This window comes from Globicephala melas, chromosome X, assembly GCF_963455315.2.
Source record: "Globicephala melas chromosome X, mGloMel1.2, whole genome shotgun sequence".
NCBI lineage: Eukaryota > Metazoa > Chordata > Mammalia > Artiodactyla > Delphinidae > Globicephala > Globicephala melas.
In genome coordinates this window covers 117,502,176-117,517,242 of record NC_083335.1, presented here as the reverse complement: position 1 = coordinate 117,517,242, position 15,067 = coordinate 117,502,176, and the positions used below count along the sequence as shown (strand labels likewise).

At 45.9% G+C, this 15,067-nt stretch overlaps 1 protein-coding gene and 1 pseudogene across 4 annotated transcripts in view; one reads left to right on the top strand and one right to left on the bottom strand.

The window, feature by feature from the left end:
• The window catches only part of WWC3 (WWC family member 3), a 122,497-nt gene that overhangs the window by 48,241 nt on the left and 59,189 nt on the right, over positions 1 to 15,067 (top strand). For 2 of the 4 annotated variants that reach the window (XM_060292424.1, XM_060292425.1), the window contains exons 4-5: positions 8,968 to 9,044; positions 10,195 to 10,274. The exons of 1 other annotated variant lie outside the window; for it this stretch is intronic. In XM_060292424.1, coding sequence (XP_060148407.1) covers positions 8,968 to 9,044; positions 10,195 to 10,274 — 157 coding nt within the window. Of the gene's footprint in view, positions 1 to 8,967; positions 9,045 to 10,194; positions 10,275 to 15,067 lie in introns of those variants that run through there. One more of the 4 variants, XM_060292426.2, reaches the window with a different exon arrangement.
• On the bottom strand, positions 13,486 to 13,826 carry LOC115850020 (V-type proton ATPase subunit G 1 pseudogene; annotated as a pseudogene).

Here is a 15,067-nt window from a genome sequence, read left to right as displayed (position 1 = left end):
AGCTACTCAACCCTGTTGTTAGACTGCAAAAGCAGCCAGAGATGATACCTAAATGATGTGTGTGGCTTGTTCTGATAAAAGTATAAAAACAGTAACAAGCTGGATTTGGCCCACGGGGAATCTGCTGAACGCTGATCCAAGCTGTCAAGTTTATGAAGTTTTTTGTAGAATTCCTGCATGATTCTTTCAATGTCTGGACGCTGAGCTGGTGTCCTTTCTCGTATTTGTGATATTAATAATTTGTGTCTTAATCAGCACAGCTCAATGTTTATTGATTGTGCGTAGCATTACAGCGAACTGGCTTTTGGTTTTCTTTTTTTTTCCCCCAATTTCTTGTCTGTTTTCTATTTTATTGGTTTGTCCTCTTTATTATTTCCTTCTTTCTACTTAGTTTGGCTTTAATTTGTTCTTTTTCTACCTTCCTAAATTGGGAGCTTACACCATTGATTTCAGACCTCTCTTTTTTCTCACATAGCCTCTAAAGGTATAAATTCTCCTCTAAGTACTACTTTAACTGCATCCCACAAATTTTGGTATTTTCATTTTCAGTCAGTTCGTAATATTTTCTCATTTTCTTTGAGATTTCTCTCTTGACCCATGGGTTTTTTTAAAAGTAAATTGTTGGCTTCCCTGGTGGCGCAGTGGTTGAGAGTCCGCCTGCCAATGCAGGGGACACGGGTTCGTGTCCCGGTCCGGGAGGATCTCATATGCCGCGGAGCAGCTGGGCCCGTGAGCCATGGCCGCTGAGCCTGTGTATCCCTAGTCTGTGCTCTGCAATGGGAGAGGCCACAACAGTGAGACGCCCGCATACCGCAAAAAAAAAAAAAAAAAAGTAAGTTGTTGGGGGAATTCCCTGGTGGTCCAGTAGTTAGGAGTCCTTGATTTCACTGCTGAGGGCCCGGGTTCAGTCTCATGTCGGGGAACTAAGATCCTGCAAGCCGAGTGGCATGGCCGAAAAAAAAGTAAGTTGTTGGAACTTTTTAAAGGTATCATGTTGTTGATTTCTAATTTAATTCCATTGTGGTCAGAGACTAGATGTATAAGATTTCGATCTTTTGATATCTATTCAGATGACTTTCGGGGCTCGGCATATGGTCTCTTTTAAGTGATCTCATGGACTTGGTGCCTCGAGGTCACACTTGGCTGAAGCATTGGCTTATAACTGTTTCTGAAAGCATATAGTTAGCGATTCTAAACCTTTCCAAAAGTTACTTGGTAGAAGTAGATTGAACCATATACAGTTGTCATTTTTGTAGCTTAAAAAGGCCCAAATATTGGCAATTTCGTATGATTCAACCTAATAGAGTATTTCTTCCCAGTAGCCTGTAGGCACCTCATCTGTTCCATGGTCAGGTTTGGTTAGGTCTCCAAAGAGGCTTTCCAGTCAGTCTTTCTAAGATGGGAGAAGCACATATCAGAAAAACCTGGCAGGAAGTTTCTTGCCAGTCATTGAAAGGACAAACTTCATCAAGAGAAGGTGTGTCTTATGTACTGGTTACTGTACTGGTGCAGCCAGGACTTCAGTTGCAGTGAGTGTGGGGACTCGGGACTGGAGCCCTTGAGGATGCAAATATAGGAGGACCTAGTTGCAGCCTATCGGGTTCTATGCCCAGCCCGAGGGGAGGAGTCGCATAGCAATGTGGAGCCTAGAGGGTGAGGGCATCCAGAACTTATAGTCCTCTGGAGCTGGGACTTCCCTCAGCATTAGTTTTTGTATTTCCACGGGCTTTTCACTCCGTTGACATTTGGGCAAGTAGGGAATTGCACTCAATTTCATTCTTCCTGTGCTCCATAGAATTTTATTAATGCCCAGTAAAAAAGAAACACTTGAGATGCTGTCTTTGAAATCATATATGAGGAAACCTTGAGTCAAGGAAGGTGATGACTCTGGGGTGTTGACTTGAGATCCTACCATGAGACTCCACTCCCCAACCCGTGAGAGGTCCCTGCGTAGACACGATCTCTGCTTCTACTCGTGCAGGTGGCATTGGAGGCCAGCTTAGGCCATTTTCATGAAGGGCTGGAGATGCCAGTGGCTCTTGCTGGAGCCTGTCTCCTCAGGGAAAAAGACTACGAATGGAAGCTAGGAACTAATTGAAGCATTTTATCAAGTTGCTGCTATCCCTGCAGTTTTTGATCAAGCTCTTTCTTTTTTTTTTTTTTGCGGTATGCGGGCCTCTCACTGTTGCGGCCTCTCCCGTCGTGGAGCACAGGCTCCGGACGCGCAGGCTCAGCGGCCATGGCTCACGGGCCCAGCCGCTCCGCGGCATGTGGGATCTTCCCGGACCGGGGCACGAACCCGTGTCCCCTGCATCGGCAGGAGGACTCTCAACCGCTGCGCCACCGGGGAAGCCCGATCAGGCTCTTTCAATTTGCCATTTAACCTGAACTTCATTGAGGATAATTCTGTTAGCTATGACTCAAATGAACTATTTCTGGCCACAGGCTAAAGTTCGAGACAATGATCCTGGTGGCTTGTGCTCTAACAGATGTCTCCTACAGAGGTCCGGGCCCACATCAGGAGCTGCTGGTGGCAGGATCCATGGCACACCTGGGCTCCAGTTGGCCACCTGGGTCTGGCACAACCCAGGTCGCTCACCTTGTTAGTCATCTAAAGCAGGGCTCCTTGCTCGGGTACTGGGAACAACAGAGGGAGATTTGGACTTATTTCTCATTACTTCCTTCATTGACAGTGACTCCAAGTGAAAGGAAGCAACATCTAATGGGCTAGTGTTTTCCTGCATTGTTGTGATTGCAACATCGTGAAGCACTGTAACATGGTAATGTTATTTTCGGTGTACACACAGAAACAATATTGGGTAGGCTAAGTTACTTCTTGAAGGTTACATCCCTAGTAAACGGTAGACCTTGGATTTGAACCCAGATCTTTTTGTGTAGGTAGCCTTCAGTGCTGTGTAGTATTTCCGAGACATGGAAGAGTCAGCTCAGAAGAACTGATCGTGGCTTTGGAACAGGCTGCCCTCCCATTGTTCAAGTTACCTGGAAATAAGGACCCATTATAAATTGACAAGTCCGGCAATTTCACAACACTTGAAGGGGCCCGTGGAAGGCAGAACGCCTTCTGCTTCTTGATTTTCTTGTGGCCCACTAAACTAGTCATTTAGTTTTCAACAGATATTTCCTTAGCGCCTGGTGTTGGGGACACGATTTATCCTGAATGGCTGATTGTAGGGGAAAATGAGGCAATAATTGTAAGCAGCGGAATTCACTAGAAAGTCATTTCCAGTATTGGAGCAGAAGGGCATGGGGGAGGGCAAGGGGAGGGGAAGTGCTCTGTTCCACACCTTTCACAGATTTCCCCCTGAGTTATGGAAGTCGTCAGAATAAAACTCTGTTCATTGGAGAGGAAAGATTTTGTGTCAGTGTTGGGCCATCTGGTGCCTGAGAATATCCAAGCCTTAACTTTTTTGTCTCTGACCAAAACAAAGTCATGCTTTGCTGGATTTGAGCACACATCCCCATGAGACTAAGACCCCAACTCTGCTTTAGTTCTGTTCGCTTATGAGCCAGCTGCCTTGGGCCCAGTCCTGTCCAATGCTCTGTAGAAGCCTGGCATGGAACTCTTCACTACAAAGGACTCAGTCTCTAAGACGCACCCAGTACTTTCTCTGCAGCTCCATTTTGTAGAGTTTTCTCCTACTTTCTTCGCTGCAATATTTTCTTCTGTTTGCCTTCTTTTTAAACACTGAATACATTCGTTATTTCAGAAACTTTTTTTTCATTGTTCCTGAGAAACTCTGGCCTCCAGATGCGTTCAGATGAAGTATATGACCAGTTGCAGGACCTTTTAGAAGGAATTCTTGCTTGGGGTAAATTACCTGTGTCTGAACCACAGGTCAGCGAATTTTGGCCCGCAGGCTGAATCCTGTCCACCCTGGGTGTTTTGTAAATAAACTTTTATTGGGACCTAGCAAGGTCCATTCACTTACCCATGGTCTGTAGCAGCTACAGTGGCAGAGTCGAGGAACTGCGACAGAGAGTGTATGGCCTACAGAGCCAGAAATATTTACTATTTGGTCCTTTGCAGAAGAATCTGCACCAGTGGTTCTCAACCCTGGCTGCACTGGAGGAATCTCCCGAAGGGCTTTTAAAAACTCTTCTGTCTGGGCCCCAGTGCCACCCCTAGAGATTTGGGTTTAATTGGCCTTGGCTGGGGCCAGACACTTTTTTTTTAAAAGCTCCCCAGGGGATTCCCAGAGTTGAGATCTACTGATTGTGATCCTTTCTTCCAGCAGCAGGAGTATGACTTTGTTTGTTACCCTGGCTCCTGGGAGCTCCCAGAAGCCTACAGCCAAAGTCTCTTCGGGTGCCTGGGAAAGAGTCAGCCTTATCTCCGGTGAGAAAGCGCTGACCCGCCCTGCATTCCTGGCTCGGGGGGCTGGCTCGGGCGGTGGGGAAGCTTGACCTTATCAGTCCTCTGTCCGGCCCCACATTCTTTCTGAGGCTCCAGGCCCATCCCACAAAGACTGTCTTCCCTTGTTTCCCTGGTGAAGGTTTCTCATCTCCTGCCTAGCTGAGGATAAGGGCCACAGTCCATCCATTCAGCCCTTCGTTTTCCTGCACGCAGGCATGTTGGAGCAGGCAGGAAAAAAATGGCTCACGCAGCATCTTCCCAGGTATTAGTTGGCAGGACGCAATCTCGAAGGTTGTCGCAGAGCACACATGTTTACCAGATCTCCTCGTCTGCCCTAGAGAGGGACTTCTTGGTTTGGATTTGGTGGGCCCTTGTGTTACTTCTGTAGGTTACCTCTCAGCGGGCTAGTTTGATTTTTTTGTTCCTTTGCTTCTGGTGCCTTTAAAAAAGAGGTCATGCCCTCTTTAGTTGGCCTCGGTTGTTTACAGGCATGCCTCGGTCGGCTCTGGTAATTAGTACCTGTCAGCAGGGAAACTGTCCAGGCTTGCCGTCCTCTGTGCCGGAGTCCTACTGGGCTCCCTCCAGCAGCTCGCTGCAGCGCCGATGCCTGGAAGGCGTACACCTGGTCCTAAGGAACCGTCCGCCTGCCCAGAGGAGGTCTTTGGAGAAGGACTACCCTCTTTTAAAGCATGTCATCCGCCTAGGGCGATCTTGGGTTCTCACAGTCCAGAGGAGCCCTGTGTGTAAGAGGAGATGGACACAGAGGCAGACATGGACACATTTCCCCCTTTTAATAACCCATAAAATCGAAATCCAAAGTAATTACTGGGGTCTGCAGCATTTTGAGTGCTAAATAACACAGATTGAGTTCTCCTGTTGCGCACCGGGGAGCCGGAGGGCCATTTCTTTTTAATTTGGAAAAGCTAATGTGAGCCACAGGAGCCCAGGTTCTAGACAGAAGTCCCTCTTTGACTGATGGCAGAATGTAGGTCAACTCACTACACACTCAGCCTTCATTTCTAAAGTGGGGAAACGTAATCGCCATCTCTCACAAAGATTTTATGAGGATAGATGAAATAAATGCGACAGCTACCCTATAATAGCAAGGTATAGTAATTTACATTGGTGAGGTCCAGTTAAACTATAACCTTCCTATTATATCATCCAAAGCAATGCTCTATGCCTGAGCGGCCTCCTTAAGCTGTTTAATAGCTCTGCCCACTCAAACTCTTCAAGTGAGAAGAAAGCTTCAGAGGTGAAAGTCTCCTATTTATCCTAAACCTTGAGATTGGAGACGTGTCTTAACAGAGGAAGATGTTTCTTTTTCTAAGTGTTGTGGTGTATGTGCCATTAAAAATGAGGTCCAGGGCTTCCCTGGTGGCGCAGTGGTTGAGAGTCCGCCTGCCGATGCAGGGGACACGGGTTCGTGCCCCGGTCCGGGAGGATCCCACATGCCGCGGAGCGGCTGGGCCCGTGAGCCATGGCCGCTGAGCCTGCGTGTCCGGAGCCTGTGCTCCGCAACAGGAGAGGCCACAGCAGTGAGAGGCCCGCGTACCGCAAAAAAATAAAAAAATAAATAATGCGGTCCAGAGTCTTGAGCTTTTTCCTTGGACTCCACAAATGGGTTCCATTAGACTTACTGGCAGACATCAGGAACTGAGAATCTGTCTTTATAAACTGAATTATATCATTAGAAGATCTGCCAGTGTTTATCACTCTCCTTAGCATTTGAAGATAAAACGTACTCACTGTCTTAGGTACTTGAGTTGCCTTTTACCTCATTCCAGTCCTGGAATTTTATAGCTTTAGAGACCATGGCAAAGGTAACATGAGTGGTATCAATAAGTAAAACCTTTTACCATTTAGGATGTTTTCAGCTGTAAGTAGCAGAAAAGACTAACTCCCCTCGGCCTGGACAATAAGGCTGTCATTGTCACTTAGCAGCGTCCTCCAGGGGGTGGTGGGCCTCCCCATCGGTGGACTGGGCAGCTCAGTGATGTCGTGGTTTATCAGGACCCCCCTCCAGGACTGGTCCAGGCTGAGTGTCCTGGGGGAGAGGCGGATGCCCAAGTGCCTCAGGGCTCTGTTAGTTATGCAGGAGAACCGGGGGCAGGTTGCCATGTATCTGTCCATCTGTACCCACTACACCTCCAGCGTGCGCTTCAAGGCTCTTTGCTAATTTTCCCTATGAAACTGCACAGACAGAAAGAGTTTTGGCAACGATTTCAGATCATTGTTACTGATGTTTAACGTTGCGGTTAACTTCCCTGGACTTTGGTGGTGGGGTTACTTTCTACCCGGAATGGGAAAGATCCCAGGTGGTAACTGTTGGCATTGTCTTCCTCAGCTGCAAGGTGACAAGTGGCCCCACGTGGAAGGAGTCAGCAAGCCGTAGGTTTATTTGCATGTTGTCTGGGCCCCAGTGGAAGCCCCTTAAGCTCAGGCTTGGGAACCTTAAGTCCCAGGAGTTTAATGTGGAGATTTTATAGAAATAACTTCTGCCTCTTAAGGGCATTGTCTGAGGTGTTGCTTTCATTACTGGTCTTAAATGAGACCAAAGAGTCAGGCAAGATGGAGGTTCTAGGATTTGGAAATAAACATTCTTCGTCTTAGAAAGAATTCTATTTAAGAAACATTTTACTCTGTTTTTGAGAGATTAGAATTCTAAATATAAGAACATTTGAGATAAATTTGGCAAACAGCTCCTCCAGATATTTATTTCCAGTAGATTCTAGTAATTTGAAATTCTGACTGGGGCTTAGAATAGTAGATTTTCCATAGAACTGTATTTTTTAAAAAACAGGAGATATCTGAACAGCTCAAATTAAGTTAGGATGTGGTTCTGTTTGCTGATGTGGTTCTATTTGAGGATATTAAATACTCTTGCTGTTTAAACCACTTGATGGCTTTCTAAAATAAATTTATTTATTTATTTTTGGCTGCGTTGAGTCTTCGTTGCTGCACGCGGGCTTTCTCTAGTTGCGGCGAGCAGGGACTACTCTTCATTGCGGTGTGCGGGCTTCTCATTGCGGTGGCTTCTCTTGCTGCGGAGCACAGGCTCTAGGCGCGCGGGCTTCAGCAGTTGTGGTGAAAGGGCTTAGTTGCTCTGAAGCATGTGGGATCTTCCCGGACCAGGGCTCGAACTCGTGTCCCCTGCCTTGGCAGGCGGATTCTTAACCACTGCGGCACCAGGGAAGCCCCACTTGATGGCTTTGAGTCAGCTTCTCCAATATGAAATCAGGAGATGATTATAAACTAGTTTCTAGATGTTGACATGTAAGTTACCTGAATGACAGCCTTTGGTACCCAGATCAAAGGAGTAAAAGAATGGATGCTGGCCCTGCTTATGGGTCTTCTGAGCAGGTGAAACTAATGAAAATGACCCGGAGGCAGATTACACCAGTGTGGGGTGACTCTCAGATGAAGAAAGAGGAGCCTCCACAACTCAGGAAGGGACAGGAACCAAGTCACTGCAGCTCCAAGGCCTAAGAGAAAGGAGACAGAAGCATCAAGAAAAAGGGATGCAGAGAGGTGGATGGGGTGATAGAAATTAGAAATGGCGGAAATGGGAAGGAAATCCAAAAAAACGTGGATATATGTATATGTATAGCTGATTCGTTTTGCTGTACAGTAGAAACTCACACAACATTGTAAAGCAACTATACTCCAATAAAAATTAATTTAAAAAAAGAAAGAAAAAGAAAGAAAAAAAAGAGAAAGAAACAGCTGCAAGCTGCTCCAGTTGCTGAGACAGCAGAGAGGGCTTGGCTGCCTGTGCTTAGCACACAGCTGGGCGGCTGAGCGCGCCCCATTCACCCCCAGGTAGTAGCCGTCTGCAGTCACGATGCTGTGTCTGTTAAAAGGCTTTAAGTCATGTGTGCTGCACCGCTGAAGAAAGCATTTATCTATGCAATGTGATTTAGCTAAACATCCCTCAGAAACAAGCTGCTTAGAATAACAGCTTTCGGGGAACCAAAAACATGGAAGAATAGCTTTTCCTCAAGCCTGCCAGATACTGATACGTGACTAGAAAGTTGTCTTTTTCATTTTACAAATCTTTGGGGTTTTTTTTTCTTTCTTATGTCAAAAATCGTTCATGTGGAGACTATAGATATGAAGAGAGTGAATACAAAATCTTTTGCAATGAAACCATTGAGAATAGCAGTCAACTTTTGGGTTCTTTTCTTCCAGTGACTTCCATGGGTGCATGCATTTTAAAAGGAAGTAAAAATGGGTTCATACTGTATGTACTGTTTACATAGTTAGAATAGTTTTCTATACCATAACTGTACCCCTCCCCCCGTGTATATATGGTTTTTAACCCTAGTAGTTTTGCAGTTGAAGTAAACAGAGTTTTGATTTACCTCTAGCCATATATTTTATTATGTGGAATCACGTAGAAGGGCCTCATGCAAAAATCAAACATCAAGATTCAAGGTTGTAAGATGTTAATTCTTCAGGAGCCAGCGCCAACTTGGAAGTCTGAGACTGAGAATTAACTACTTAATATGATGAATCAGAAGTTCCTATCTATGTGTATTTATTTACTTTAAAGGATCCATTATAAAATAAAATATTTTCCTTCTGTTTAGCCTTCTTTGGATATTCAACAAATACAAAGTACGACCCATACCAAATTAAAGCAGAAATAGCAAGTCGTCGGGATAGGGTGAGTAAAACGAATATTTTCACAACTAGAAGCCCCGTATGTCTTTTTATGTAACATCACTTATCATGGTTCATTTTATGGTGGCCAGTGTGTATAACACCCATATTTTAGTAAGATTTTCCATTTCATGAATTATTACCACATTTGGTTTTACTTTCCACTTTTTTTTTTCCGATAGGAAGGGAAAAGTTTCATTTTAAAGCCTCAGCCCATCTAACAAAAAATCACCTGTATCCCTCAGTGTGTTTCATGGGGCTAGATTCACCCCCTGTTTGGAAAGATTTGGTGACATTGGGGCCCAACCTCAGAGGGCTGCTTCCCTGTATTAGTGGGCTGCCAGGCCTGTCCCTCAGCAGCTTTAGCATCTGCTGTTCTTCCCTGGTGGCTGTATTCCCAGGGAAATCTTGCCTACGATGGCGTTTGACCAGAAGGTACCGGTGCTCCCTGCCAGTGGTGCCGGGTTCTTGGTGTGCCACCGTGTTCCATCCCTTCAGCCCCTTGTCTTGGGTGTCTGGAAGCGGGGACGGGAGACATCTTAGAGGCCAAGCCTCCTGTCCTGGTGTCTCAGTCCCTAAACCAGAGTGTCTCTTTTAGTGCCGTGGTTCTCACATTCTAGTACACCAACGAAAAACACCTGGGGCATCAGTTCAAAGTGTGAGCTCCAGACACCCCCCGCCTCGCCCCCACGGAGTTTTAACAAGGCCTGGAGTGGGTCCTATCAGCTCTTTAAATAAGCACTGCAGGCGACTGACTTCCAGGTAGTGGGAAGCCATGCTTTGAGCAACAGGGTTTCCTAGGTGGGATCTGTGGGTAGTAAGCAGAAGAGAGGATGAAAAAAGTATGACAAATTTGCTCATTGCAATGTGTAAATCAATACCTCGAAAAAGAAAATCATTGCTGGTTCCAGGGCTCCACGTGGTAGAAAGCTGTTCGTGACCCGGGCCTTTTGTGTCTAAGCGAGCCGGCCCCCCTGCCAGGGCTGTTTGATATGCCAGGGCTGTTTGATATGCCAGGGATGGAAGGCCATGGAGAGAATGGGTGACCCTGTGAATTGCAAGGTAGTCAGAAACTTAGATGACAATGCTAACAACTGTAGAAATCATTTTTCACAGCTTCTTTTTGTGGAAAAAAACATGTAATTTGTCTTTAGCTTTCCAGATTAAAACGAGAGCTGACCCAGATGAAGCAAGAACTGCAGTACAAAGAAAAGGGGGTGGAGACCCTGCAAGAGTGAGTGGCCTGCAGTGACAGAGGGAGCGTTTCCCTGCGATTTCCTGTTTGGTGCCGGGACATGTGTCCTAAAGCTTCACGGGTGTTCACTTTTATGCTTTTATTTATGCTTATTATTTGCCAATCCTAAGGATCAGATCTCTCTTTTCCCTGAAGATAATTTGTTCTTGTTTCCTTGGGAAATAAGACCTTTATTTTATATTTACGCACATTCTTGATAGCTGTGCTGTCTGAAACACACATGGCTATTTACATTTGAATTCTTGTTTTGTTAGTTTTAATCTCTTAAAGTTTTTAATTCTAAAGTTTAAATTAATTGAAGTTAAATAAAATTAAAATTTTAGTTCCCAACCTCAGTAGCCACATCTGAAATGCTCAGTCACATGTGACTAGTGCAGGTTTTCTCCACCTCAGTGCTCGTGACATTTTGGACCAGATAACTGTTTGTGGTGGAGCTGTCCTGTGCACCAGAGGATGTTTAGCAGCACCCCTGGCCTTGACCCCCTAGATGCCAGTAGCACCCTCTTACCCAGTTGTGACAGCCAAAAATGTCTCCAGATATTGCCAAGTGTTTCCTGGAGGGCATGTTTGTCCCAAGTTGAGGACCACTGGGCTAGTGGCCACTGCATTGGGCAGCACAGATAACATTTCCATCCTCACAGTACTTGCAGTTGGGCAGCCTGATCTATAGGTCTTCCTCCTATAAAATTGACATCTTTACAATTAGAACTTTATCCCTACTAAGAGTTTGGGGATGAAGTTCTTATCATTTGTGAGTTATATGAAGTGAGCAAATTCAATGAACAGGAGTTATTTTATAAATGGTGATATTGGTGGTCTGAAAGAATTAATTTTCCTAAGAAAGGGCATTGTATGCTTGTTGGTCCAAAGTATATTCCCTTTTGATTCAGAGCCTGGTTTCACTTGCTGAACTTGGGCTTGTGCTTCATACCTTCTGTGTTGACTCTTCTCATGTGTCAGTGGGGACTGTCGTAGCTCGGTTGCTCTGACAAAATACTGTAGACTGAATGACTTAAAGAGCAGACATTTACTTCTCACAGTTCTGGAGGCTGGAAGTCTAAGGTCACGGCGCTGGCAAATTCATTATCAGATGACTGCCTTTTTGCTGTGTCTTGACATGGTGCTGTTTTTGGGTGGGGGGCTCTGGTCTCTGGTGTCTCTTCTGTTTCTTTAAGGACACTAATCCCTTCATGGGGCCCCACCCTCATGACCTCATCTAAATCTAATCACCCCCAAAGGCCCCATTTCCAAATACCATCCTATTGGGGGTTAGGGCTAACCATATGAAGTTTGGGGGGCATGAACATTCAGTCCATAGCAGTGATCATTGGGCTAAATTGTCCAAGTGCAGCACCAGTGCCTGCTACATAGTCAGCCTTCAGCAAATGGCAGGAATCCACGTGGCTACGATTTCTTGGTAAATGTGGGCAGCGTGCCACTCTCTTGCATCCTGTGTGCAGACACAATGACAGTGTGTCAAATGTGATTGCAGTATTACTCTTTATAGGGAGGTTACACAGAATGTGTTTGACAAAGATAATGATCCCACCTCACATAAAGGGTAATTAACGGGCACGTCAAACCCTGTTGTTTAACATGAGGTTGACATTCACTTTGTTAATCACCCAGGATTAGTTTGGTTGATGATTCGTTTGTCCGCTTTGTATTAAGGACATATTATAGACACCAAGGGAGACACAATAGAAAGGTGAGCTGGGTCTTGCCTGGAGGGGCTTGGCTTTTCTGGCCCTGAGACACTGCCATGCCCCCTGCAGGTCCCCCATGTGGCAGGGTTTGGTAAGCTGTCCACGTGCTTAGCATGAGCTGCAGGCTTTTAACCTTACAGTCAGCTTTTTGCTTTCTCTACCACTACCTGTAGCAGTGTGTGTGTGTGTGTGTGTGTGTGTGTGTGTGTGTGTGTGTGTGCGCGCGCGTGCGTGCACATTCTCTGGTGATTTGGATCTACAATGGGAGTTCCTTTAATTATCCCTAGTCAGTACAGCTTTTTCTTTCTTTTTTTTTTTTTTTTTGCATGCCAGAAAGTCTTTACTTTTAAATGATTTTCAGTACACCAAGTAGTAACATGTAGCAAGTTCTTGAATTCCATCATCTAGTAATTTTTTAAATTTATTTTTTATTGAAATTGATTTACAGTGTTGTGTTAATGACTGCTGTGCAGTAAAGTGACTCAGTTATACACATATGTACATTCTTTTTCATATTCTTTTCCATTATGGTTTATCACAGGATATTGAATATAGTTCCCTGTGCTATATGGTAGGACTGTCATCTAGTAATTTTGATTAAGGGAAACTAAAAGCAGCCCAAACAATGATACTAGTATCCATTATTCTAACTCTTAGCCGGAAAGGACTATTTTAAGGCTGGCTGCTGCATCACATAGGTTACAAATAACTATTTACTACTTTTTCATAGATAAAGCCCCTGACCTTCAAGAAAGATTTAGGGAAAAAAAATTCATCTCTTTCTTTCTTAAGAAATTTTTTTTTTAACTACATCTAAGAAAGAAAAAGTCAGTATTGATATATATGCTGCTTGAGCGAAAAGGCATAGGAAAAAAGACAGTGTATACCCATTAAATTCCAAGAAATATGAGGTAAAAAGATAAAATCTTGGGACTTCCCTGATGGCACACTGGTTAAGAATCCACCTGCCAGTGCAGGGGACACAAGTTCGAACCCTGGTCTGGGAAGATCCCACATGCCGCGGAGCAACTAAACCCGCGTGCCACAGCTACTGAGCCTGCGCTCTAGAGCCCGTGAGCCACAACTACTGAAGCCCGTGCGCCGCAACTACTGAAGCCTGCGTGCCTAGAGCCTGTGCTCCGCAGCAAGAGAAGCCACCGCAATGAGAAGCCTGCGCACCGCAATGAAGAGTAGTCCCCGCTCACGACAACTAGAGAAAGCCTGCACACAGCAACGAAGACTGAACACAGCCAAAAATAAATAAATAAATTTTAAAAAGATAAAAATCTTTGGATAAGCCCTAAGTTTGTACAAAGAAGCTAGATTTGCTGTTCTGCAGAAAGTGAAGGGACCTACTATATAACATACAGAAATAATTTAATGACTTTTCGCAAGACTATGACTCAAGCCTTGCTAAAGCTTCATATTCCATGAAGGGATCGAAAATGCCAATCCATGCAACAACAGGTGGTTTTTTTCTTCCTTTATCTGTTTTTGTGGATTTCTGGCTGGATATCGCAGTCAAAGGCCAAGAGGTTATCCAGGAGTTCATCCCTGTTCTGCCGGAAGTAGGTCTGGAGGATGGTCATCTTCTCCTGGGGGTCCTCCACTTCAGTGCTGCAACTGCCATGGGATCCCAGAGCCGCGGCCTCCTTGGCCTTGAACTCCTTCTCCCTCTGCAGGCGGTACTGTTCACTTCCAGCCTGGGCTGCTGCTTTGGCCTGCTTCAGCCTCCGGTTCTTTTCTTGTGGTCCTCGGCCACCTCCTTGGCGGCCCGCTTCTCGGCCTGGAGCAGCTGCTGGGTGCCCTGCGACCGACTGGCCATGGTGGCGGCGATTCCAAGGCGGCAGAGAGCGGCCTAAATCGGCTCGACCGTCCCCTCGGGTCAGTTGACCCAGCCGCCCAAGCAGTACAGCTTTTTAAAAAAGTTTTGCTTAAACAAATCAAGCTGCATTTTCAATATCGGCTACTGGTTTTGTTACTCTTTTTGTCCATCTGCCGTGGTGCTTCCCGGCGCAGCAATACCTGTTCTGTGATTTTATGCCATGCAGCCCTGCCTGCCTCCAGATGCTCCCTTGCCTGCTGGGTGCTTCTCTGTGCACCGTGGCCGTGCCTTCCTGTGTCACTTCTGCTAAAGGGCTGGATCAGAAAAAAGCAGAAGCAAATCATTTAATTTGGCAGGTCTTCACAAGTTGCTTGGACTGTCCAGTTGAATTGGAGGTTGATTTCCTTCTGTCATTTGGCCACACTGTAGCTTTCTCTCTTCACCAGGGCGAATCAAGACTTCCCAGCGTCTCTAGATAATAGTGACTTTTCATGCTGGGCCTCATGCAGTTAATTTAGCTCTCACTCGCTGAAGCTCTGGTGCAGGTGATCGGGTTTCAGGGTGGTTCAGGAACACTGAGGTCACATGGGATCCCCGAGCCTCAGAGGAGAGCCCCGGCCGGCACCTTTCCCCACTGGCCCTGGCTTCTGTAGCAGGATTGCTGGGCCCAGTGCCTTTTCCTCTGCTTGGCCTCCATCACTCTGGCCACCTCCATTTCTTTATGTGAAGACAATGGTTATATTGCAACGTCAGCTTAAGACTGAACACTCTCAGAAATAAAAGATGTCAGGGCTCAGGTGACAGAGAAAACCCCTTCCCCTTAGCATTGCTAGGAAGTAAATTCATCTCTTGTAGTCAAGGTAATTTTAAGACTAGGAAAAGACGGCCTCAGTTGCTCCGGGTTTATTGGACGGGAAGCAGAAGCTGGCCTGGGAAGAGTTATAACTTTACACCTGCAGCCGGAGCGGAGTATGAGTTGTGCACTTGCAGAGAGAAGGGCCAGTGCTGTTTGATCTTCTTTCTGCTTTCCTTAGCAAGAATCCTTAGCGATGGGAAACATGCCCCCTGCCAAGGGGACGGTCCTCACTGCTGGATACCCACCCTCCCCAGTGGAGGCTGAGGGGTGGCCTGAGGGAAAGTTCTGGACCTGGCCTTGGTCCTGGGGGACCCAGCCCAGCTTTCCAGATGGAGCTGCCTCTCGAGGCAGCTTCTAGTTGGTTGCTGTGTTGTCACTGCAAATG